Consider the following 27,803-nt stretch of genomic DNA (forward strand, 5'->3'; position numbering starts at 1 on the left):
TCGAAGCTCTTAAGCTACGCACCTCTCTCTCTGTGATAGAAATGGAGGCAGCGATGAGTTTGATGCGAAGGACCCATTCAAAGAACGCAGAGACGGCTCTCTCTGCACTCCTCAGTCTCTTACCTGAACACTTATCCTATCTCCTCTCTCAAGTTGATCTGCCCCTCCACTTTTTGTTCTTTTTTTCCCTTCTGTTGATCTATTTTCGTCACCAGATCTCTTCTTGATCTGTTGATTTCGCCCAGTCTGAGGAGATTTTGCATATATATTTACGTCTTATAAATCAATAACCCCAGCTTGATTTTGATTTCTGTTAAGGTTTCAACAGTTCTGAAAAACAAATTAAAGTTTGGTTGGTTGCTTTCATTTTGAATAATTTGTCTGTGATGGTGCATAATGACGTCTTGATCTCCTTGTATTTTTAGGGTTTTGAAAAAATTTCAAATCTATCTTGAAGCTGATCCTATTGATAGTTGTTCTTTTGTTGTTGCGGAATGGCAAGAATGGCCTAAAAATAGAATCAAGCATAAGAAAAAAAGGCAAAATTCATTAAATTAACGCTATTCTTTTGAAATACGGGCTTTTTTCACGAAATCAAGCATGACCTTAATATTTTTAAATTAAAAAATGTTCCTTGTAATATATTAATTGTTAAAATGTAATATATAAGATATTATCTATTCCAAAGTTTGATTTTTTTAATTAATTATTATAAAGAAATCATACATAAAGCCTAATTTTCGTAATACATGTGCATTTGTCCGTGCCTCGTACTAGTTTTAAAATAATTCATTATGCAAGAATTTACCAAGTATCATCATCACCTCTCGTAATTGGTTATGAAGACTATAATTGAGAATAATTACCGACTGATCGTCAAAGTCGGGCATTTTTACCTTTAAATGGTTTCAGGTTCGGATGAGTACTCTTCAATAGGGGTGCAACTTGGTCTTAATCAAATTGAGAATCGAACCAAATCAACAGTCTTGGGCTGGTTTGGTTCAATATAGAATAAGTTGCGGTTTGGTTATGGGTTTAGAAAATGGAGAACCGGTCAATTTGGATCGATTCTCAGTTCCAGGCTTGTATATAACTAGACCAAACGAGAATCAAACCTTATATAATTAATAATAATATATTCATTTCTTATGAGTTATTTTAGGAGTTGGGACATAGATTAATGACTTCTTTACCGATAAATGAGAATATTATTTAATCAATAGATTAATGATTTATTATATGAAATTTTATGCTTATTGTTTATTTAATTTAATAAAAGAATATGTTGTTTCAAAAAAAGATCATCATTGGCTTTTCTTGCTTGAACATCTGTGGAGGCTTTAAAATCTTTCCTAATAGGGACACTAGGCTTTCAAAAAAGAATCCATGAGCTTATCCTAATTTTAAAAACCATGAGCCAACTGAAAAAATACTTCCTTGATGAACTAAAAGAATGAAACATCACTAGGGTAGCATTTGTTTGTGCTATTTTTCATTGCTTATTACTGAAAAAAAATTAAATTCAACACTTTTTTGTCAAAATAGTGCATTTGTTACTTTATATTTTTAACGCTTATTGCTGAAAATAAGTGAAAAAAATTTAGCACTATTTTGATGCTGAAAAAAAGTGTTAAAACGGTAAGCACTTCGCTTTTTTCAACACGGACAAGTATGCCCTTTGTTTTTTTTAACAAGGACAAGTATGCCCATATAACTAAAAGGATATTACCTCTTATATCCCATAGATAAGTATATAAGCACCCCACAAATTAATAAACCCACACCATGGCTAAATTATTTTGTCTTATATGGGTTTAAAGTTTTGGAATGAGTTGATTTTTGGTGAGGATTATCTCCTCATTAGTATATAAGCACCCCACAAATTAATAAACCCACACCTTGACTAAATTATTTTGTCTTATATGAGTTAAAAGTTTTAGAATAAGTTGATTTTTGATGATGATGATCTCCACAATGAGGAGATCATTCTCACAAAAAATCAGCCTATCCTGAAACTTCTAACCCTATCAAAACAAGTTCAAGAATCGTAAAATGTCAAAATTTTTATTTTTTTTTTGAAAATTATTTTTGACAGGTTAGAAGTTTCAAAATGGACTGATTTTTGGTAAGGATGATCTCTAGACCATATAGACCATCCTCACTAAAAATTTGCTCATTTCAAAAACTTTAACCCATATAAAACAAAAAAAATTTGGTTATGATGTGGGTTGCTCTTATTAATTCATAGGGTGCTTTTATAATTAGGCATCCTTCATTTCTTTCCAAAATTAAGTTCTTTTAATGTTGATTTCAAATTTTGGTGACTTGTATGTCATTATTATTTTTAATTTGAAATTTGTGCGCTTTTGTAAATAGAAATTATTATTTATAAATTGAAGATTTGAGTATTATTTATTATTTAAAAATGAATAGTATTTTAATTTTACAAGAAATAATATATTTTATTGTGTTTGATAAGAAATATGCATTTGAAACATACAAACAATGTATAATATGATTGTAAGGTTAACAAAGACAATTTACCATCTTCAACAACGTGTAACAAGCATGATTCAACATCTAAACAAATAACTTTTTCAGCACTTAAATTCAGCGTTTATAAGTTTCAGCGCTTAATGCTATTTAGCAGACTTTTTCTTTTTTTTTTCAATTTAACAAACAACACCTAGATTTTCTTGCCTAAAAAATTGTGGAAGCTTTAAAATCTTTCCTAATAAGGACAACGGGCTTTCAAGAAAGAATTCATGAACATCTAATTCACAATGGAAGCTCCAAATCTACCTAACTCCGAAGGAATTTGTCCTAGTTTTAAAAATCATGAGCCCACTTAAATAATAATACCTTTATAAACTACAAAAGAATAAATCATCACTATATTTTCTTTCCTAAAAAACCGTGGAGGCTTTAAAAATATTTCCTAATTTGGACAAGAGGCTTTCAAGAAAGAATCCATGAACTTAATACTAATTTTAAAAACCATGAACCAACTAGGGAAAGTATTTCCTTAATAAACTACAAAAAAGTTCATCACTAGATTTTCTTGCCTAAAATACTGTGGAGGTTAAAAAAATCTTTCCAAATAGGGAAAAGAGGCTTTCAAGAAATAATTCATGAACATTTAATTCACAAAAAAAAATCATCACTAGATTTTATTGCCTGGAAAAGTGTGTTAACTTTAAAATCTTTCCAAATAGGAACAATGGGCTTTCAAGAAAGAATCCATGAACATCTTAATCACAATGGAAACGCCAAATCTACCAAACTCCGGAGGAACTTATCCTTGTTTCAAAAACCATGAGCGAATTAAAAATACTATCTTCACCACTAGATTTTCTTGTCTAGAAAACTGTCAAGACTTTAAAATCTTTCTTAATAAGGACAGTTGGCTTTTTCAAGAAAAATCCAAGAGCATGCTTATAAAATGAAGGATGTGAGTGTTATTTCAATCAAGAAAAGTTGTTAAAAAAAATGGGGGTTTCAAGACTCAGTTTGCTAGTATTCACTCTCCTCATTGGATCTTCTCTTGTAGTTGCTTATGAGACAAATAGGTTCGAAGGGGATGTACTAAACAACCCTGATGTCGTAGAGCCTTCAGTGGAATTTGATTTAAATCGTTTCAACTTGAAAAGTTTTGGGCTCAAAAGGAAGGTACCAAATGGCCCAGATCCTATTGAGCCTCCAGTTGCGTTCAGCTCAGACGATTTTGGGTTGAAAAGGAAGGTACCGAATGGCCCTGATCCTATTGAGCCTCCAGTTTTGTTCAGCTCAGACGATTTTGGGCTTAAAGGGAAGGTACCGAGTGGCCTAATACCGATAGATCCTCCAATTGCTTTTAGCTCAGACGATTTTGGGCTTAAAGGGAAGGTACCGAGTGGCCTAATACCGATAGATCCTCCAATTGCGTTCAACTCAGAAGATTTTGGGCTCAAAAGAGAGGTACCGAGTGGCCCAAATCCTAGAGAGCCTCCAATTGCGTTCAACTCAGATGATTTTTGGCTAAAAAGAATGGTACCGAGTGGCCCAAATCCTAGAGAGCCTCCAATTGCCTTCAGGTCAGACAATTTTGGGCTCAAAAGATATGTACCAAGTGGCCCAAATCCTAGAGAGCCTCCAATTGCGTTCCACTCGGACGAATTTGGGCTCAAAAGAAAAGTACCGAGTGGCCCAAATCCTATAGAGCCTCCAATTGCGTTCAACTCAGAAGATTTTGGGTTAAAAAGAGAAGTACCAAGTGGCCCAAATCCTATAGAGCCTCCAGTTGCATTTAGCTCAGTTAATTTTGAGCTCAAAAGGAAGGTACCGAACGGACCAGATCCTATAGAGCCTCCAATTGCATTCAACTCAAACAATTTTGGGTTCTAAAAGAAGGTTGGCCCAACTTAGAATGATTATCTTCCAGCCCAATTTCACATGAAACCTCTTGTATTCTCAACTAGAACCTAGATTAATATTTTTAATTGTTGTTGGGGCGTGCTTAAGTGCATTTTAAATAAACTCCTAGTTATGGTTTTATGTTTAATCTTTGTTCTTTATTTTTCTTCTTTTAGTTTATTGGTCTTAGCTATTTCTTTAAATTCATCCAATTCATCCAAGTAGACTGGATTTGATTGAATTTTTAGTCGACATGGTATTAAACCTTTTTGAACCAACTCATTAATTTGGCTCGAAAATTCTCTAAGCCGACTCATTGATTTTGTGTTGTATTTACATTGCATACACGAATTCTTCTAAATTTTGAATTAGCAATGTCTTATAAAATACTAAACATCATGTAAAGTCTCATAATTTATTATTATCATTATCTTATTTTAATTATAATTAATTTGTATTTTTAGCCTTATTTGTTTTGTTTTGCTAAGCTTAGCATCAACATTAATTTGATTTAGTGATTAAAAGAGTGGAAAACATACTCTAAACAAATATGTATAACTTGAACCTTTGCATGTACAAATATGTATATGTATATATATGTTAGGGGAATTTTAGATATTTCACACATTAAAACTCTTTATAAAAGTCTTTTTAGGTAACCTTGAAAGATGGTTACCGAATTACCTATCCCCCCTCTGGACGGATTGGAGAAATCAAAGGGAGTGTGGGAGATTATGCTCTTTTGTGGATTGCAAGGAAATATTGGGCGGAGTTTCTTGATTGATCTCGTCCTCACTAGAAGGATAAAGGATCAAAGATCCAATCTCACAAGTAGTAAGGTGATTAGATCCATTTTGGATGTTGAATTTCTTTAAATTCCAAGATTTGAGGCCAAATTAAGAATTGCATAATTGAATTTAAAATAGAGTTTCAAATTCAATTAAGAAGTTTTCTTAGGTTGAGAAATCAAAATTTATGGTTAAAAAATCAAAATTAATGGTGAAAACTCAAATTGGTGATCAAGAAACCCATTTTGATGGTAAAACCAGATTTAAAAGTAAAGAAATCAAAGACCCACGGTAAAAGTGTTGATTTAATGGTGAATAAGAAGGATCGACAATAAAAAGATCATAATTAATAATATTACTATAAATTTGATCTTACCTTATTCGATTTAGCGGAATTTTTACAGATTTTAGTAAAAACAATTTCTTCGAGTCCTTCTTGAGGGAAAATGCTTCAACTTTTACAAGATCTCAACTATAATAGGAAAGGATTCTCACAAGATTAGGGGAAAATATCAAGATCTGAAATTTTCTCTCTCAAAATCTCTAAGATTACTACGACTCAAAAACTTAGAACTAAACTCTATTTTTTCATCTCCTTGAATGAAAACCTTCCCCTTTATTTATCTCTATTTATAGAGTTATAGAGGGAGGATCTTACAAAGAAAAAGAATAACATAATCAAGAAATGTGAAATTGGTTAAGCAACTGAAAACAAAATCTCTGGTCGATATATAACAATCATAGATCGCTATTTTCTCTAATCACTATATAGCGATCAGTAGCAGTTCCTTTAGCTTTTGAACTTTGATTTCTTCAATATCTTCACTTTTTGAGTCTTCAATTCCTTCGACTTTGAAATCTCCAAATTCTTCAATTCGTGGACTCTGATCGATCAAACTAATGTATGATTCCCAAACGAAAAGCCTAAATTATGGCATGAGTTGTGGGCCCAACTTGATGTATAACAATAAAGTCCCCTTGATGCTTACTTGCTAGAGGGAAACACAAAGGCAATCATCACACTCAAAATTTTCTTGATGTCCCTAATTGATGAGGCCAAACAAATAGTAGAGAAACCAACTCAAAACAAAAATCCCAACAAGCCATAAAGCCCAATAAAGTGAGGACAACGAAAGGGGACCAAGGTCATGCAATGAGTATTCCTAGGAAACTTTGCAAGGGTATAAAAGAGCCAAAACAAGAAACAAAGCCTTACTTTGTGTTTTCGCATCATTTCATATTCAAATTATTTTAAACGACTCAGATTTGGAGTGATTGTTACAGAAGAGGAACTAGACCAAGTTTGATCCAAGAATCCCAAAGGCGAAGAAAAATGACAAGTAAGAACCACTCAAAGCACCACCTATTTTCGTAAAACCAATCTTTATTTGTTGGTGCTTTTGTGAAATCCATGGTGGAAAGACCCCAAAAACCAAAATAGTCAAGTAGGTCCTATAGAAAATCAAAAGGAACCAAACTTAGGGTTTTTAAATGGAGCCCTAGGACCAAGAAAGGGAACAAGAATGGGTGTAGAAGGGCGATAATTGACAAAACGACATGAAAAAAAACCAATAACTTGGATAAAAAGTGTTAAGAGGAAGAAAATAATGAGGAAACATCTCGTAGAAATAACAACCATAATTGCTATAAGTCGAAAAGTCTCACCCCGAATAATGATTTTGTGATTGCTATATATGCAATCACGAAGTCGCTATCAGAATATAGCAATCAGTGGTTGCTATGTCACTTAACAAAATTGTGGAAAAATAACAATTAGGAAATAATGATCAAGTAAAATTAGATAGTGATCAAGGATGCCTGAAAAATAACAACTCCATGATGGCGACTTTGAGTATAACGATCGTAGCTTCTAGACTTAAAAAAAATTTCCATCTGCGAAATAGTATCAATCATTCGTGGATCATCTAGAATCCAAATTTTAGGCATATAGAACTAGGGGTGCAACTTGGTTAAGTTTGGTTTAGTTTGAGGTCAAATTGGAGCCGAACGGATATAGGTCGGTTCCACTAAATTAGAATCAAAACCAAACCAACCCAAACTGAGCTAAAGTCGGTTTGGTTGGGTTTGGTTCTATGGGTTGCCAATATTCTATAAATCATAAGTAACATTGTTTAATGAAAAAATAAACATTAAATTTCATACAATAAATCACTAATATATATATAAAAAGTCATTAGTTTATCCATAAAAGATCATTAATCTATGTCCTAACTCCTAAAATAATTCATAATAATATTTTTTTGATTGGTTATAATTCATAATAATTATTATATACATATATTTATTTATTACATAAGAGTTTGGTTTGGTTCTATACTATCTTAATCCGAGAACCAAACCAAATTGATCGGTTTTCCATTTTTGTAATTTGGAACCAAACCACAACTTGTTCCATACCAAACCAAACCACTCCAAAGATATCATTTTGGTTCGGTTCTCGGTTTGAACCAGCATAAGTTTTCACCCTATATAGAACAATCCCTTTACATTTGTATATTATTCTAATAATGTCATTGATTTTGCTCATTGACGTAACTTGTGTTTGCTTGTGAAAGATTTGAAAAAAAACCTACGAACGAATGATTTTAATATTGATTGCTTAAGCATCAGAATACTGGTTGTGGTCGGTCTTGGGACTGCTTGTCACGATCGGTTTATCACTGGATAGAACCTATAAATTAAAAATCGATCATTTGAACTGTGGAATATGGGGAAAAAAAAATCAGAATCTCCCCCTCAAATACTGAAATCTTTTGTATAACCACTTCAACCGTCATCTATCCCAACATCATTCTTTCCTTTTCTTGCTCACAATATCACTTAATTATCGAGTCCCTGTGAAATGAAATCTTATATGCTTGCTCAAACATTGATCTTGATATCATAATTGTACAAGAATCCCAGCAATCATAGAAAAAGCTCAACCAATCCTTCAATATGAGAAGTTGTCACCAAGAAATAGTCTCAACATAAGAGCACAATCAAATAATTCCAGAAAAATTTATGATGCTACCGAGCCCTTAGAATGGGAAAAGATGAAGAAACATACTGTGAGGCATGTGTAAGAGATACCATCAATAGATCTGCCATTCAGATAAACAAAAGAATATGCACCATGACTCTCCAACCATCCCTATTATGCACAGGATCTTCTGCGGACCAAATATTGAAGAAGCCACAAAAAAGAGGGCTCACCATGTATTTTAGACTTGCAAATTTGATTTTTGTTAGTTTTATGGATTATATGGGGTGCCATCCCTGCAGGTTTGGAGATAAGTTCTTTATTTTGTGATCGTTGGACTTAATGTCGTGGAGCCGTTGGATTTTTATTTATCTTGGCACTTAGTTGATTGAATCAAGGCTTGACCAACTAAAGAAAAATAGGTACTAAGATAAATATTCCATTACTAGATATTATTTTTACATAGATATTTGTGGCCCATTTCCCCCTCGGACTCATGGTAGTTAGGATTTTAATTTCCTTCAAAGTTGATATCTTCCAAAGTTTATTTATTTGACCAGAACTTTGAATAAAAACTGATTGATTATTTGTATGGATTCTCTAAACTCAATCAGGATATTGTGACTTCTTGGAAATATCGGGAAGTAATTACAAAAATTCAGAAATTATCTTCAACCTTCCTAATGTGTGGATGGATTCGAGTTTTTCTAGAGAAGGGTGAACATGGCTGCTGATCTTTTAGTAAGATTGGAAGCCCATAGAAAAAAATTTCTATAGCATTAAGGATGCATTTTGCATACCCTACGAGTGCACGAGAATACTGGTAGAAGATCTATGTTGTAATTATTCTCGTTAGTTTGTTGTTTTTTAAGAGAAGGGCCCTTCAACCCTAGCTTATCAATCCAAAAAAACGAAAAAACAAAGAGTAATGCTGGGGTGACACAGGCTGGACACTGTGATTCTCACAGTTCTGACGTGGATACTAAGCCACGTCACCTACTTAATGAGTCATCTGCCACGTCATTAAATGAAATTAAAAATAAAAATAAAAACAGCGTCTTCTCCTCTTCTCTCCATGTTATGTCTTCTCCACTTATCTCCTTGTTTCAGATATGCAACGTTTCTATCCTCAGAATCTCTCTCTCTCTCTCTATCTCTCTCTCTGTATTTCTTCTTCATTTTCTCGATCCCCGCAACAGTTCCAGCACTATACAGAGCTCCTCCTGTTAAGTGAAGAAATAAACAGAAAGAAAAATCAATGTGGTTTTGGATCTGCTTAGCTTGCTGTGTCAAGACAGGTTAGGTTGTACTCTTCCCTTGTTTATACTTCATATATATATATATATATATATATATATATATAGAGAGAGAGAGAGAGAGAGAGAGAGAGAGAGAGAGTCCCTTTGCTTTCAAACTTATGAAACACGCCCCCTCCCCTCCCCTCCTTAACTTCGGACTTCTCTTACACTGTGTTTGGATTGAGGGAAGGGAAGGGAAGGAAAGTTTCTCTTCACCCTATTTGGATTGAAAGAGAAGTGAAGAGAAAAAATCAAGTTTCTCCTGTTTGATTAGGATTCATAAGAGAAGAGAAGAGAAATTATTATTGTCAAATGATTATTATACCTTTCATAATCTAAAAAACAAAATTCTTCTTGTATAATGATACAAAATATAAACAACCAAACATTCAAGATCAATTTGAGGGGTACTTTTCGTTTGAATGCGTATACATGAGAGTTTTTATTGCCACACACTTTTACTAAGAACATCCTAAGCAAAAGTTGGCGTGGAATAGAATCTCTCTAATATAAGGATTTTGTTAACAAGTGTCCTAAAGGAACACGTAGAAATCCCTTATATGAGAGATGGATTCAATTAAGGTCCCTAGTCTGATGATGGGCTAGTTTTCTTGACTAAAATAAACCTCGAACTCTATTCAAACGGCCATTATTAATGCATAAGGTTTTCTCCTTTTTCCCCTACTATATGAAATGTTTAACAAGTTAAAAGATACAATCCAGGTGTGGGAGTTCTACAGTCTTAACAGAGTATTATGATTTCTCATGGTTTATTCATTGTTCTAACAAGCTAATGAAATTAGTGAGTATAGAGAACCCACATTTGCAGCATTTCAAGCTCAACTCACAAAATAGAACCAAGAAAGCATAAACGCCCTTGAATACAATAGCTATGAAGAGTTTCTGCATGCCGTCCCTAACCATAGTTATTAATAGATAGAGAAGAATACATTAGTAAGATTAACAAAACTAGATCAGACCTAATTGAGCAATAATGCTCAAACAATGCAAGGCATTTTTTTTAATAAGTAAAACTTACAATTCCAAATTCATTTCACTCCTCACATCTAATGCTACAAATCCAAAGAACGATATTAAAGCTTAGCTGTACATGACATTAGTCAAACCCATAATGATTACAACCATAGTAGCAGATGTTTTTAATTAGATTGGACACGAGAAAGATGAGGTAATCAACGAATACGCGATGTTGCCAGATCATGAATGTCCTTAACAATGTCGAACACGGCCTCTGGTTGTGATAGTTTAAGTGCGTTTGTGGACATTTTCTTGAGTTCTATTTTGGAGCTGAACTATTCAGCAACAAGTCTTGTTGTTTCCTTTGGGCTTCGAGAGAAGACACCCACACCATTGTCTACGACATAAGGGATATTGCCAACTTTCTGCAAGTCTTGCTGTTTCCTCTGGTCGAATCTGAAATTTTAATCATTTATTCGACGGCTATAGGCCGTCGAATAACATATTTTCGACAGTTAGAGACCGTCGAATATGGGAATTAATCATGTAACAACTTCAATCTATAAGTCGGTTCCCACCTCTTCCTTTTCAACGTGGGACTAAAACAAATTAATAAGAGAAACAAAAGAAAAGAAAACATTGCAACTAAGAGAAAAAAAAATGGTATTTAATATATTCACCCAAGAAATAGAATTGGGGCAGAGTTAAATCTTAAAAATTTGGGAAAAGAACAAACAACAGATGCTATAGGTTATTGAACAGGAAAAAGATATGATTAACAGACTCAATATTTCTCTTACATACAACTTTTTGGAAAATGATTCTCATAGATCTTACAAATCCCACATCAATATGCAAATTCGAACCTTCAGTATGTTGTCTCAACTTTCGCACTTCACCCTCAACTGCCAGTTTTGCTTGCAATTGCTTTTCTTCTACCACTTTTCGCTCTCTCATCTCTATATGAGCTGATTCAGTCTTCATTAATATCTCCTTCTCACTAGCCTTTAATGTTTCAATCCATGCTTGGGCAGCAGCAACCTTCATATTTGCAATTTCTTCGACCCTTCAGCACGCCCACTCAAGTACTTGTCTCGAAATTCGTTATAGTTATAAAGGAATTATGTTGAGATGCTGAAGCTCTAGACTTCATTGTTTTCTCAGTAAGAGTCTTCAAGTTTTCAAGAGCTATTATGTCTGATGCTTTAACTACTTCAAGCTCTTGCATTGCATCTCATAATTTCTCCTCAGCTAAAAAAATTAGTTAGTAAGCAAAAATACATTAAAAATGAAACAGAAACTACAAGGCACACATCTTACTATTAAGCTTACCATAGAGATGCATGCAACTATCATGTCAGAGTATATGGTAGCAATAATCTTATCAGACAAAATCCTAATAAGTGGAGGAGAAGTAAAAGAAATATTGAGCTTCATGTCATCATTCGGATACTTCTTGTAAAGTTGAGGAACTATAAATTTCCAGCCAACAGGGTTTAAAAGTGACTGATCTGGTATTTGGTCCACCTTCCATTGTATATATCCTGCCTGGCCACCAAAAACCATTAGTACAAAACTCAACCAATTCATTAACACCCCATCGGCTCCCAGCAGTAGCCATTGAAGTCACATGAAATCCAATTTAGACGTAGTTATAAATTTCCTTACCGTTTCTCTTCACTCTAGGAGTTTTAGAAGTAGTCAATGTGAGGGTCTATGACTAATAACATAAATACTGATTTTCGTTCATGTTATTAGTTTCTTTGAGTTACATAAAGCTTTTATTTTAGCAGAATTTTTTTCTATGGGAAAATCCGACTTCATGACTGCGTTTATTCGCTATATGTAATCCAACCATGAAGAAGTTCACTATTATTCTTCCAATCACTAGTAATAAACTTGTGTTCTAGTTCAAGATTGCGTTAACCTTCCTCCCCAAAGGGGTCAGTTTGTCCACGTCACCAAGTGGGATCCCTTTAGTTTGATTCCAACTCCACAAGTTCTCTTGCTTTGGCATCTGGCCTCTCTGATTACAAGGTTTACTATAAGGCAAAATGGCACTTACGTACATAGGATTTTGTTCTAAATCATTCATTTTTCAAAGAGACCCTATCCTTCTGGATTAGACCTCTTCTGGCAATCTTCTACACAATGAAAAGAACAACAAGATTTTCAATGATGTTTGAAGAAGAAACATAAAAATAAAAATTAAAAATTAAAAAAAGTGCCCAACAATCAGATTTCAACTATTGGATAAGTATGTCATTACATACTCTGTATGCGATAGCTTATGTGTCTATGGCATATGTGGTGGGATTGACCGATTGAGGACTCCCCTTATAGCTAGATTAAAACTAGCTGTCAATACTCCATAGTTAAAAAATAAAAAATAAAAATCAAAGACATTAAGTCAAGGTGTACCAAAAACTAAATGAGAAAAAAAATAAACAATCAAAACAATGAAAGTTGTTCAGATTTATAGTTGTCCCCGGCTACTATATCTTGATCATGTAATCTTCAAACAGAGTAAGAAAATCATCAAATTTTCTTATGAAAAATTCAAAAAATAAAACAAAATATGAAAAGATTTTGGAAAAGAACATTCGGTGCAAGGCCTTAGAAAGAAGACAGCATTCAAAGTAGGAAAAGGTGCCACACTCAATGTTTGGGAGGTTTGTTGGTGTGGTGATCCCCTCCTGAATCCCAAATTGGTGAGTTGCATGTTATTTCAAACAAGAAAAATCTTTTGGTTCAAGATTTCATAGTGCTGGCTAACAATGAGATCTCTTTGGGCTTTGATTTTAGGAGGAACTTAAATGACTGGGAGAAATCCCAGCTTAACTCATCAGGCACATTTTTGATACTCAATTCTTCCCTTCGAATGAGGATGCTCAGGTTTGGAAAAGGAATGCCAATGGATTTTTTTTTCGGCAAAACCTTTCTATTAATCATTGGTTACTTTTTGTAGATCCTCTTTCTTAATTCCATTACCAAGGAATTGGTAGTTTCTTCAAAGCAGGCTTTTTTCATTAATCAACCTCCATAAATGAGATATTATTGGTCAATAACCTCATATCTAAGTGTATCCTCATTGTGAGTTTTTGTTTCTTATGAAAAGTCACTAACGAATTTGTTGATCATATTCTTATCCATTATACTTTCTCTAGCCACTTCACTTTATCCTTCTTGTGGGTGCTGACTAGGCTTTCCCTAAATCACTTTAGACTGCATAAGAGAATTTTTGTACAGTCTACTTATGTTAACAGTTTTTTGGGGCATTTGGAAGGAGAGAAACAAGCGGGTTTTTTAAGGGAAGGAACTTGAGATCAAGAAGTCATCAATACTTAGCTTTTTTTTGGAGTAAAGTATTTGATGAATTTAGGGGTTTTTTGTACAGTCTACTTATGAATACTTAGCTTTTTTTTGGAGTAAAGTATTTGATGAATTTAGGGGTTTTTTCTTTGAGGATTTCATTTTCAGATGGGATTCGGTGCAAAGGAATGAGATATAGTAGGTGGTAATCCAATTTGTCTTGTTTGTTTGATCTTGGTTCTTTTCATTTATTCCTTGTTCTCATGACCATCCCCTCAATAAATATGTATCAGAAAATCTTAACAATAACATAGAAGAAGAAGAGAAAAAACAAACAGATGGAATGACAAATGAGTTGACTTACTTTTATGAGCTAATAAAGACTCCCATAAGCGTGTTGCCTTGGAAACCAAATGTGAATTCTGACCTAGGGAAGTAGGGACATGATCATCCCAAAGTTCCCCATCCAACTTTGCTTTGTTTCTCAAATCCTGTAGTTTTTCTAGCTCTTGTTGCAAATAAGCCTGACTTGCAGGTGTTCAAAAAGGATGCACAAATAATCAATATAAAAACAAACATTCAAAATGTTGGAATTTGTGAAAAACTAAGCCCAATCAAGGGTACGTGGTGAAGTTACTCTCTACCTCTTCACCACAAAGGCCACGAAACTCAGCAATCATTTCATGGGCCAAATTCGACCACATAGTTTGCCTACGTATAGCCATTTCTGCATTTTAAAGAAACCTTCTCCTTTCAAGTGCTATCCTAGCCTGTTTTAACATAATAGGATCAAGTGTGAGGGCATGATGATTACCATGCAGAACTAAACAATAGATATGATTTATGAAGGTGTCAGCTTGCTAAATTGGGAAGGTCTGTGAGTGTTGATACAATAAGCTCAGGTCAAAACCTGCCTTCACCCACTAATTACTAACAACAACTAACCCACTTACCTAAAAAACCATGAATAAACTTGGTTTTAGTGTTTCCTGCATACTAGAGCGACAGCTGCTCATAAGGAAGATTGACGCTTAAGATATTTCATTAGAGTGAGCAGTATATAGTCATTATAGAGAAGTACATTAAATATCAGCATGTATGAAATAATCATATTCGTTTATAGGGAAAAAGAAGATTATGTAAAAGAAATTGAGAATAATAATTTTAAAAAGAAAAAGGTGAAAAGGAAAGAAATAAATATCAACAAGAGCAAATAATTAGAGTACCTTTGTCACAGGAAGTAAAGTAGCTGCATGGGAAAATGCCACATCTGTCAATGAAGCATGCAGTAGATTAACAACTACATCAGCTGCAAATGTTCGTCTATGAACCTCTCGTAAAGCATGCAAAGAAAGTTGCCACAAAAGCTCAACAAATCTGCAGTCACATCATGAAACTTATCTTTCAATACTAGTACATTAATCATTATCCCACATTGCAAAAACTATGGACTTGGACGATGCAAGGTTAGAAGCAGAACAGAATTTCAAAGAAAGAACAAGTATACCCAAAATAATAAACAGATAACTTCAGATTAAAACACTCAAAGAATATGCATCGCATGAGTGGAACAAGTTGAACCCTAAGCCTTATGCAGAATAAAAATAAACAAGATGGGAACAAACTAATTCATTGTCATCATCAAAGCCTAGTCCCAAAATTTTAGGTTTAGCTGATGGAAACAAATTAAATCAAGATCTCAAGTAGGAGAGAATATATATATATATATGAATCACAGGATGAAAAACAGTAGTACTAACTAAAGCCATTCATGAAACACATAGAACCAATTCAATTCTGTCACCATCAATGGAACTTTATAACTTATTCGGACAGAAGAATAACCTCAATTATCAGTCAGCATGCCTATATAGATTTATGTTCCTCTCTCACTGCCCATGGATCGAATACAAGCAAGAGAAAGATATCTATATAATAGATAATAGAAGTGAAAATGATAAAATCAGCTATCTCCAATAATTCCCCTCAAACTGAGTAGAGACTATTGATCAGTAAAATGGAAACAAGTAGACCAAATGACCAATCATTTGTTTTTTACAAGTACAAATTTTATTTCAAAAAACAGGAGGACAAGATGACCCCCTTTAATACAAAAAAAGAACAAAAGGCAAAATAATTGAGAAACAAACAACTTAAAATACAAATGACCCCGAACTAAGAGGGACATAACACATCCCATCTGAAGGCCATATCTTTGTAGACCATCCCCTCAATCTTTTTACCACTTGGGTAAAAAGATTGTTGATAAAGTATTTTCCTGGAAGACATGGAAACATGGCAATAGTACAACACCTTACAAATGATATAAGAGTATTAATGTCAGATCCCCAAAGACAAATGATTTATTTACGCATTCAAAACAATTTATGTGCCAAGACTCTCTTTAACAGAATATATCATTTCCTCATTTCCTGCTATGGAACCCACAAAGGGGTTTCTGGAAAAAAAATTCTTCCTCTTCCACTTATGGGGTCGTCTTCTGTAGAATATACGAAGTGATCCAATTTCTACCCATCCTATTATATTACGATCTGATTGTGTAACAAAAAAATAAATGGATTCTAGATTTGATTGGTTCTCTATGAATGAGTTGATGGATTAGCTAATGCAAAATTAACCTTTGACACAAATGTGGTCATCACACCTAGAACGATTAGATTATGTACAGACTCCCGAGAGTACAAACCATAAACCCATTAAATTTACATATGAACATCATTAATTAACATCCCCCTCACATTGACTACTTCTAAAACTCCTAGAGTGACTTGAAAACAAATTTTTAGGTTTAGAAGAAATCGATCCGTGGGGTTGAATTATGTTGGGTAATTGATCCGAGGTGAGCAGCGCATACAAAGTTCATCCGAGGAAGAGAGAGAGAATACCTTAGTTAGTCTCCTAGTCGAGGTCGTCTCTAGTCGAGTTCATCTCCTAGTCGAGGTCGCCGCCTTCGTCCCTTCTCTAGGGTTTCTTCTTCGTCTTCTTCGTCCCTTCTCTAGGGTTTCATTGTGTTTTATAACTTGGGGTGTAACTAGTAATAGTTGGCCTGCCAATATCATGTTTCTTTGGAAATTTTGAAAATGTTGAGGACAAATTTGGAAACAAAATTTTGTTCTCTACCCTTCCCTTCCCTCCTCGTCACTCCGATTTTGGGGGAACAAAAATTTACCATTTTTCCCTTCCCTTCCCTCCATTTTTCTTCTCTTCCCTCCTCACTTAACAATCCAAACAGGAGAAAGGAAGAGAAAATTGCAAATTTTCTCTTCCCTTCCCTCAATCCAAACACAGTGTTAGAGGCCACCAAAAATGATTAAATGCCCTCATCTTCAACCTCTGGCCAAGACCCCCCTCTTCAACTTTTTGGTTACAAGTTATACTTTTGTACTCAACCTTAAGATTCTATCTCCTTCCATCTATAAACCTCAAAAGCAAGAATATTTTCTAAAATGTTAAATATGAAGGATTTTCGGAGAGTGAGTTAATGATTTCAGACAAAATGTTAAAGATAATGGATGAATGAATCTATATAATAAAACACAATGGTAGATCATACTATTACTACATTTTTTTAGGGGATAAACATCCCATCTAGCTACAGTACATTACTCAATTGTGAAAAAAAATGAAATAACAAAGATAACAAAAATGTCACAAAACACAAAGATTTACGTAGTTTGATAATGTGCCTACATCCACAGATTAGATCAAGAATAATCATTATTTTCTCCTAAATTTTATAGCCCTAAAGATCTTTATTTATAAATCGGGAATTACCAAAACATAAAAAATATTCCTAAAAAATAAAACACCCTTAAGAAAATTATTAAACAATTTTCCTTTTCATATCCCTAAAAAATTTAGATTGGGAGGGGACACTGCCCCTTTCACCCCTACCCACTAACCAATTCACTCCATCACAACTCTATGTAATGCAACAAAATAGAAGATATTTACACAACACCAACTCCTCTTCAACTTTATAAGATAAAGGGTGACTAAAGTCTATGGTTATTTATCAACTTGCTTAGTTTGGGTCATCATATTGATCTCATTAAAAATAAATTATACACAAAAAGAACAAAAGGTAAGTTTGATCACCCATGGAAAATAGGGTGAAAAATCATTTACATGAAAAATGATTTTTCATCTACCTTCAAAAGTCCTACAAAACTTAGATTTCATTTTTCAATTTCTATCAATGAGAAAATAAAATCCAAGTAGAAAAATGAAATCTATTATTACTTTTCATCCCCAAATCAAAATCCTAATTTCATCTCTTTTTCTTCCTCACTATCACTATCATAGCCATCATCACATTCACCCTCTCTGTCATCGTCACCACCTCCATTGCTATCGTCGGCCACTGCCCTTTCTCTCTTTTTCTGTGTGTGTGTGTATGTCTTTGTCTCTTCTTCTTCTTCTTCCTCCACTCTCCTCCGTTTTCTACCATGCTCTTTCTGTCTCTGTCTCTGTCCTCCTCTTCCTCAAAAATTTTTTTTATGATTTTATCTAGATTAAATCAAACAATGGAATTTATTTTTCCAATCCCACCCATTTTTCACCACTATCTTTTTTATGAATATCAAATTCCATGAAAAGTCGCTTTTCATACAATCAAACGTACCTAAAGAAAGAAGGGTGAATATAAAGTATTGTTAATTTAATTTCATATTAATTAGTTTTTTAATTATAAAAGTATTCTTACAATATTATAATTTATATTTCAAATCATATAGTCATTGCATTGAATGATAAAAGTGATTTCTTAAACATGTGTGTGAAAAGTAATGCAGACCCCTCGTAAGCAATTTCAAAGTGATATTCCCCATTAAAAGTAATCTCAGTATTATAAAAGACGGTTTCAGCGAGGGAAACTTGGATCAAACCACGCGCCTCTCTCTCTCTCTCTCTGCTGAAGCTCTTATCCTGCGCACCATCTCTCCCTCTCTCTCTCTCTCGTTATCAGTCGAAGCTCTTAACCTACACACCTCTCTCTCTGTGATAGAAATGGAGGCAGCGATGAGTTTGATGCGAAGGACCCATTCAAAGCACGCAGAGACGGCTCTCTTTGCACTCCTCAGTCTCTTACTTGAACACTCATCTGATAAAATCCAGCACTGATCCGATAAGTATCGTATCGGACCCTTATCAAATCGGATTTATTATCGGAAGTCAACAATAAGATCCAGACCGGATCCATTAACAATCGGATCGAATCAGGCCAACCCGATTTTATATACAAAATCTATATAAACCTCACACATCTCAACAAATATATAATAGACTTTTTATACATTCTAAAATATTATTGGATCGGGATATGGATAATCCTGATCCAATCCAAGAAGATATCAGATTGAAACCTTATCGTATCAGATCGGATCTTTATTGGAATCCAAAATATCAATACAAACACAAAGTTATCAAATCGGATTTCGAGTCTGATCTGATACATTGACACCCCTAGTTTTTTGGGGTGAAAACCAAAGTATTGAATTTTACATTGTCATCTGGTGACTAAAAGATGGAAAGAAGCTTATGATAGATATTAGTCATATTAGTGTAGTGTCTATTCCTATAAATGGAAAGAGATTATAGAAGTTGAATTTAGATTCTTAAACATGCATGTCGTTATTTGAGATTTTATGCCATTACAAGGCGAAGTTGAGAAGTTTGGTTGAACATAAGTATTTAAGACGAAGAAAGACTGAAGTAAATTTGAACGATTCAAAGCTAAAATCATTGTGAAAGGTGTCAAATATGCTATTAGAACCAGATCGAACTTAGATCTATTTGAAATTGACCTAAATTCAATTTGTATTTTATTGAAAATTTGATTAGCAATAAAATCTCACTTATTTTATCAAATAACAAACATTTAGACCCTATTTGGTATGCTGCAAATCATTTGCAAATGCAAATAATTTTTAAAATCAATTTTATTGGTGCTTGGTTATACAATGCAAATGATTTGCATTGCAAAAAAATTACGTGGTTCTTAAGAAATTTCAGCCAATGAATTACATCTTAAAAAGAATCACAAATCATTTGCAAAATTATTTGACTCCAACTTAGGAATATCAAAATTACTGAGGTTACTAAGCAATAGTAAATCTTTCATCGCAAATCATGTGCAGTACAAAATGCAAATGATTTGTAGTGTACCAAGCAGGGATTTAGAATTTTTAAAATCATTAAAATATATAGAGGAATGCTAAGGTCCTAGAACTCATAGGGATTTAGCATTCTCCAACACTTTTCTTTTTCAATAATACATTTATTTATTTTGTCTTTAAGAAAATAAATAAGGGTATGTTGGTCTTTTACATAATAATTTTTTTTTTGGTATTGATTGCCAAATTATTCATTACAAATAAAATATTTAATTATGAAGATTAACTACTCTTAGTATTTATTATATGAGAGACAAATATTTATTATGTAAATGAGCATTTAAAATATGAAAAGACTAAAATATTTTTATTTTTTTAATTTAAAAAAATAGATAGGGATATTATTGAAAAAAAATGTTGGAGTGAGTTAATGATTTCAGACAAAATGTTAAAGATAATGGATGAATGAATCTATATAATAAAACACAATGGTGGATCATACTATTACAACATTTTTTTAGGGAATAAACATCCCATCTATCCACAGTACACTACCCAACTGTGAAAAAAATGAAATAACAAAGATAATAAAAATGTCACAAAACACAAAGATTTACGTAATTTGATAGGGTGCATACATCCACAGATTAGATCAAGAATAATCATTATTTTCTCCTAAGTTTTATAATCCTAGTGATCTTTATTTATAAATCGGGAGTTACCAAAACATAAAAAATATTCCTAAAAATAAAAAACCCTTAAGAAAATTATTACACAATTTTCCTTTTATTATCCTTAAAAAAATTTAGATTGAGAGGGGACACTGCCACTTTCACCCCTACCCACTAACTGATTCACTGCATCACAATTATGTGTAACACAACAAAATATAAGATATTTACACAACACTAACTCCTCTTCAACTTTATAAGATAAAGGTTGAGTAAAGTCTGTGGTTATTTACCAACTTGATTAGTTTGGGTCATCATGAACTTATTGATCTCATTAAAAATAAATTTCAAACAAAAAGAACAAAAGGTAAGTTTGATTGCCCATGAAAAATAGGGAGAAAAATCATTTACATGAAAAATTATTTTCCATCCACCTTCAAAAGTCCTACAAAACTTAGATTTCATCTCTTTTTCTTCTTCCTCACTACCACTATCATAGCAATCATCACATTCACCCTCTCTGTCGTCGCCACCACCTCCATTGCTGTCGTCGGCCACTGCCCTTTCTCTCTTTCTCTGTGTGTCTCTGTCTTTGTCTCTTCTTCTTCTTCTTCTTCCTCCACTCCCAACCCTCTCTCTCCTCCGTCTTCCACCATCCTCTTTCTATCTCTCTCTCCTCCTCTTCCTCAAATTTTTTTTTTATTTTATCTAGATCAAATCAAAGAATAGAATTTATTTTCCCAATGAAAGCCCGCATTTCATACAATCAAACATACCCAAAGAAAGAAGGGTGAATATAAAGTATTGTTAATTTAATTTCATATTAATTCGTTTTTTAATTATAAAAGTAATCTTACAATATTGTAACTTATTTTTCAAATCATAGTCATTGCATTGAATGATATAAGTGATTTCTAAAACAGATATATGTGAAAAGTAATGTAGACCCTCGTAAGCAATTTGAAAGTGATATTCCCCATTAAAAGTAATCTCAATATTATAAAAGACGGTTTTAGCGAGGGAAACTTGGATCAAATCACGCCTCTCTCTCTCTTTCTGTTTCACTGTGCTGAAGCTCTTATCCTACGCACCATCTCTCCCTCTCGTTCATATCCTCTCTTTCTCGTTATCAGTCGAAGCTCTTAACCTACGCACCTCTCTCTCTGTGATAGATATGGAGGCAGAGATGGGTTTGATGCGAAGGACCCATTCAAAGCACGCAGAGACGGCTTTCTCTGCACTCCTCAGTCTCTTACTTGAACACTCATCCGATCTCGTCAAGTTGATCAGCCTCTCCAGGTTTTGTTTTTTTTTCCCCTTCTGTTGATCTATTTTCGTCACCAGATCTCTTCTTGATCTGTTGATTTCGCCCACTCTGTGGAGATTTTTCATATATATTTACGTCTTGTAAATCAATAACCCCAGCTTGATTTTGATTTCTGTTAAGGTTTCAACAGTTATGATAAACAAATTAAAGTTTGGTTGGTTGCTTTCATTTTGAATAATTTGTCTATGATGGTGCATAATGACGTCTTGATCTCCTTGTATTTTTAGGGTTTTGAAAAAATTTCAAATCTATCTTGAAGCTGATCCTATTGATAGTTGTTGTTTTGTTGTTGCGGAATGCCAAGAATGGCCTAAAAATAGAATCAAGCAATAGAAAAAAAAGGCAAAATTCATTAAGTTAACACTATTCTTTTGAAATACGGTCTTTTGTCACGAAATCAAGCATGACCTTAATATTTTTAAATTACAAAATGTTCCTTATAATATATTAATTGATAAAATGTAATATCTAAGATATTATCTATTCGAAAGTTTGATTTTTTTAATTAATTATTATAAAGAAATCATGCATAAAGCCTAATTTTCGTAAAACATGTGCATTTGTCCGTGACTCGTACTAGTTTTAAAATAATTCATTAGGCAAGAATTTACCAAGTATCATTATCACCTCTCATAATTGGTTATGAAGACTATAGTTGAGAATAATTACCAACTGATCGTCAAAGTCGGGCATTTTTACCTTTAAATGGTTCAAGTTCAAATGAGTACTCTTCAATAGGGTTGCAACTTGGTCCTATTCAAATTGAGAATCGAACCAAATCGACAGCCTTGGGCTGATTTGGTTCAACATAGAATAAGTTGCAGTTCGATTTTGGGTTTAGAAAATAAAGAACCGGTCAATTTGGATCGGTTCTCAGTTCAAGGCTTGTATATAACTGGACCAAACGAGAACCAAACCTTATATAATAAATAATAATATATTCATTTCTCATGAGTTATTTTAGTTGGGACATAGATTAATGACTTCTTTACCAATAATTGAAAATATTATTTAATAAATAAATTAATGATTTATTATATGAAATTTTATGCTTATTATTTATTTAATTTAATAAAAGAATATGTTGTTTCCAAAATAGATCTTCATTGGCTTTTCTTGCCTAAACATTTGTGGAGGCTTTAAAATCTTTCCTAATAGGGACACTGCTTTCAAAAAAGAATCCATGAGCTTATCCTAATTTTCAAGACCATGAGCCAACTGAAAAAATATTTCCTTGATGAACTAAAAGAATGAAACATCAGTAGGGTAGTATTTGTTTGTGCTATTTTTCATTACTTATTGCTGAAAAAATTAAATTCAGTACTTTTTGTCAAAATAGTGCGTTTGTTTACTCTATATTTTCAGCGCTTATTGCTGAAAATAAGTGAAAAAATTCAGCACTATTTTGATGCTGAAAAAAAGTGCTGAAGCGGTAAGCACTTCGCTTTTTTCGACACGGACAAGTATGCCCTTTGTTTTTTTTTAAACAGACAAGTATGCCTTTATACTTAAAAGGATATTGCCTCTTATATCCCATAGATAAGTATATAAGCACCCCAGAAATTAATAAACCCACACCATGGCTAGATTATTTTGTCTTATATGGGTTAAAAGTTTTGGAATGAGTTGATTTTTTGTCGGGATGATTTCCTCATTAGTATATAAGCACCCCACAAATTAATAAACCCACACCATGACTAAATTATTTTGTCTTATATGGATTAAAAGTTTTAGAATAAGTTGATTTTTGATGAGGATGATCTCTACAATGAGGAGATCATTCTCACCAAAAATCAGCCCATCATGAAATTTCTAACCCTATCAAAACAAGTTCAAGAACCGTCAATCGTCCATTTTTTTTTTAAATTATTTTTAACAGGTTAGAAGTTTCAAAATGGACTGATTTTTGGTGAGGATGATCTCTAGACCATATAGACCATCCTTACTAAAAATTTGCTCATTTCAAAAACTTTAACCCATATAAAACAAAAAAAAAATTGATTATGATGTGGGTTGCCTTTATTAATTCATTGGGTGCTTTAATAATTAGACATCCTTCATTTCCATCCAAAATTATTCATCAAAAATTAATTTCTTTAATGTTGATTGCAAATTTTGGTGACTTTTATGACATTATTATTTTTAATTTGAAATCTACCTAACTCCGAAGGAACTTGTCCTAGTTTTAAAAATCATGAGCCCACTTAAATAATAATACCCTGATAAACTACAAAAGAAAATCATCACTATATTTTCTTTCTTAAAAAACTATGGAGGCTTTAAAAATAGTTCCTAATTTGGACAAGAGGCTTTCAAGAAAGAATCCATGAATTTAAAACTAATTATAAAAACCATGAGCCAACTAGAAAATTACTTCCTTAATAAACTACAAAAAAGTTCATCACTAGATTTTCTTGCCTAAAATACTTTGGAGGTTAAAAAAATCTTTCCTAACAGGGAAAAGAGGCTTTCAAGAAATAATTCATGAACATTTAATTCACAATGGAAGCTCCATATCTACCTAACTCCCAAGGAACTTATCCTAATTTTAAAACCCACGGTCCAACTAAAAAATACTACCTTGATAAACTATAAAAAAAGATCATCACAAGATTTTATTGCTTGGAAAAGCGTGTAAACTTAAAAATCTTTCCTAATAGGAACAATGGGCTTTCAAGAAAGAATCCATGAATATCTTAATCACAATGGAAACGCCAAATCTACCAAACTCCGGAGTAACTTATCCTTGTTTTAAAAACCATGAGCGAATTAAAAATACTATCTTCACCACTAGATTTTCTTGTCTAGAAAAATGTGAAGACTTTAAAATCTTTCTTAATAAGGACAGTTGGCTTTTTAAAGAAAAATCCAAGAACATGCTTATAAAATGAAGGATGTCGGTGTTGTTTCAATCAAGAAAAGTTGTAAAAAAAATTAAAAAATGGGGGTTTCAAGACTCGGTTTGCTAGTATTCACTCTCCTCTTTGGATCTTCTCTTGTAGTTGCTTATGAGACAAATAGGTTTGTTCCTTCAAGCACAAATCTAAAAGTTTGGCATGGGGGATCTCTTGATGTTATGGATTCAGATATTTTTCAGATCGAAGGGGATGTACTAAACAACCCTGATGTCGTAGATCTTTCAGTGGAATTTGATTTAAATCGTTTCAACTTGAAAAGTTTTGGGCTCAAAAGGAAGGTACCAAATGGCCCAGATCCTATTGAGCCTCCAGTTGCGTTCAGCTCAGACGATTTTGGGTTGAAAAGGAAGGTACCGAATGGCCCAGATCCTATTAAGCCTCCAATTGCATTCAGCTCAGACGATTTTGGGTTGAAAAGGAAGGTACCGAATGACCCTGATCCTATTGAGCCTCCAGTTGCGTTCAGGTCAGACGATTTTGGGTTGAAAAGGAAGGTACCGAAAGGCCCTGATCCTATTGAGCCTCCAGTTGCGTTCAGCTCAGACGATTTTGGGTTGAAAAGGAAGGTACCGAATGGCCCTGATCCTATTGAGCCTCCAGTTGCGTTCAGCTCAGACGATTTTGGGTTGAAAAGGAAGGTACCGAATGGCCCAGATCCTATTGAGCCTCCAGTTGCGTTCAGCTCAGACGATTTTGGGTTGAAAAGGAAGGTACCGAAAGGCCCAGATCCTATTGAGCCTCCAGTTGCGTTCAGGTCAGACGATTTTGGGTTGAAAAGGAAGGTACCGAAAGGCCCTGATCCTATATGAGCTCCAGTTGCGTTCAGGTCAGACGATTTTGGGTTGAAAAGGAAGGTACCGAATGGCCCTGATCCTATTGAGCCTCCAGTTGCGTTCAGCTCAGACGATTTTGGGTTGAAAAGGAAGGTACCGAATGGCCCTGATCCTATTGAGCCTCCAGTTGCGTTCAGCTCAGACGATTTTGGGTTGAAAAGGAAGGTACCGAATGGCCCTGATCCTATTGATCCTCCAGTTGCGTTCAGCTCAGACGATTTTGGGTTGAAAAGGAAGGTACCGAATGGCCCTAATCCTATTGAGCCTCCAGTTGCGTTCAGCTCAGACGATTTTGGGCTTAAAGGGAAGGTACCAAGTGGCCTAATACCCATAGATCCTCCAATTGCTTTCAGCTCAGACGATTTTGGGCTTAAAAGGAAGGTACCGAGTGGCCTAATACCGATAGAGCCTCCAATTGCGCTCAGCTCAGACGATTTTGGGCTAAAAAGAGAAGTACCGAGTGGCCCAAATCCGATAGAGCCTCCAATTGCATTCAATTCAGAAGATTTTGGGCTCAAAAGAGAGGTACAGAGTGGCCCAAATCCTAGAGAGCCTCCAATTGCGTCCAACTCAGACGATTTTGGGCTAAAAAGAATGGTACCTAGTGGCCCAAATCCTAGAGAGCCTCCAATTGCCTTCAGTTCAAACGATTTTGGGCTCAAAAGAAAGGTACCGAGTGGCCCAAATCCTATAGAGCCTCCAATTGCATTCAACTCAGAAGATTTTGGGCTAAAAAGAGAAGTACCAAGTGGCCCAAATCCTATAGAGCCTCCAGTTGCATTTAGCTCAGTTAATTTTGTGCTCAAAAGGAAGGTACCGAATGGACCAGATCCTATAGATCCTCCAATTGCATTCAACTCAAACAATTTTGGGTTCTAAAAGTAGGTTGGCCCAACTTAGAATGATTATCTTCCAACCCAATTTCTCATGAAACCTCTTGTATTCTCAACTAGAATCTAGATTAATATTTTTAATTGTTGTTGGGGCGTGGTTAAGTGCATTTTAAATAAACTCCTAGTTATGGTTTTATGTTTAATCTTTGTTCTTTATTTTTCTTCTTTTACTTTATTCATTTTAACTATTTCTTTAAATTCATCCAAGTAGACTGGACTTGATTGAATTTTTAGTCGACATGGTATTAAACCTTTTTGAACCAACTCATTCATTTGGCTCGAAATTCTCTAAGCCGACTCATATATTTTGTGTTGTATTTACATTGCGTACACGAATTCTTCTAAAATTTGAATTAGCAATGTCTTATAAAATACTAAACATCATGTAAAGTCCCATAATTTACTATTATTATTATCTTATTTTAACTATAATTAATTTGTATTTTTAGCCTTTTTTGTTTTGGTTTGCTAAGCTTAGCATCAACGTTAATCTAGACAAAGGTTCAAGTCCTCAAATATTAATTTGTATATATATATATATCATAAGTAAAAAACAATGGTTTTTCAAAATATAGGTTAAAGGTTTTGGATTGAGCTGATTTTTAGTGAGGATGGTCACTATGATGAGAAGATCATCCTCACAAAAAATCAGCTCAATCTGAAACTTCTAAATCCATCAAAAGTGATTTACAAATTATTAACAAAAATTGATAAAAAAAATCAACGGTCCACATTCTAAATTACTTTTAATGGGGTTAGAAGTTTCAGATTGGACTGATTTTTTTTTTTCCGGATAATCTTCCCATCATAGAGATAATCCTCACAAAAAATCAGCTCAATCCGAAACTTCTACCCTTATTTTTAAAATTTATTAATGTTACATTGTTTTTACATATGTTTTTTCATATGTCCCTTGATCCTGACCCTATATATTTATATATGTATATGTTAGGGGAATTTTAGATATTTCACACATTAAAAACTCTTCATAAAAGTCTTTTTAGCTAACCTTGAAAGATAGTTACCGAATTACCTATCCTCGTCTGGATAGATTGGAGAAATCAAAGGGAGTGTGGGAGATTCTGCTCTTTTCTGGATTGGAGGGAAATATTGGGAGGAGTTTCTTGATTGATCTCGTCCCCATTACAAGGATAAATGATCAAAGATCCAATCTCACAAATAGTAAGGTGATTAGATCCATTTTTATGTTGAATTTCTTTAAATTCCAAGATTTGAGGCCAAATTAAGAATTAAATAATTGAATCGAAAATAAAGT

At 33.7% G+C, this 27,803-nt stretch overlaps 1 protein-coding gene and 1 long non-coding RNA gene across 2 annotated transcripts; one reads left to right on the plus strand and one right to left on the minus strand.

Annotated features, from left to right (window-relative positions):
- Positions 1–11,465: 11,465 nt before the first annotated feature.
- Positions 11,466–14,971, minus strand: LOC147406728 (uncharacterized). The gene is made up of 2 exons (XR_015176572.1): positions 11,772–14,971; positions 11,466–11,690 (listed from the first exon to the last, which is right to left on the minus strand). It is a non-coding gene; the product is annotated as an uncharacterized LOC147406728 (long non-coding RNA).
- A 9,841-nt stretch (positions 14,972–24,812) lies between these two features.
- Positions 24,813–26,683, plus strand: LOC147406729 (uncharacterized). Its single transcript, XM_086434905.1, has 2 exons — positions 24,813–25,555; positions 25,628–26,683. The coding sequence occupies exons 1-2, from the start codon at positions 24,825–24,827 to the stop codon at positions 26,511–26,513; spliced, it is 1,617 nt and encodes a 538-aa protein (XP_086291031.1). The 5' UTR covers positions 24,813–24,824; the 3' UTR covers positions 26,514–26,683.
- The last annotated feature ends 1,120 nt before the right edge of the window (positions 26,684–27,803 follow it).

This window comes from Akebia trifoliata, chromosome 3 (assembly GCF_017979445.1).
Source record: "Akebia trifoliata isolate Shusen 1 chromosome 3, ASM1797944v1, whole genome shotgun sequence".
Taxonomy (NCBI): domain Eukaryota; kingdom Viridiplantae; phylum Streptophyta; class Magnoliopsida; order Ranunculales; family Lardizabalaceae; genus Akebia; species Akebia trifoliata.

Excerpts from the sequence above, each read along its gene's own strand:
- LOC147406729 (XM_086434905.1), top strand. The coding sequence starts at position 24,825 with ATGGGGGTTTCAAGACTCGGTTTGCTAGTATTCACTCTCCTCTTTGGA. Across the intron at positions 25,556-25,627 it reads GAGCCTCCAGTTGCGTTCAG|GTCAGACGATTTTGGGTTGA; the intron begins GTCAGACGATTT and ends AGTTGCGTTCAG.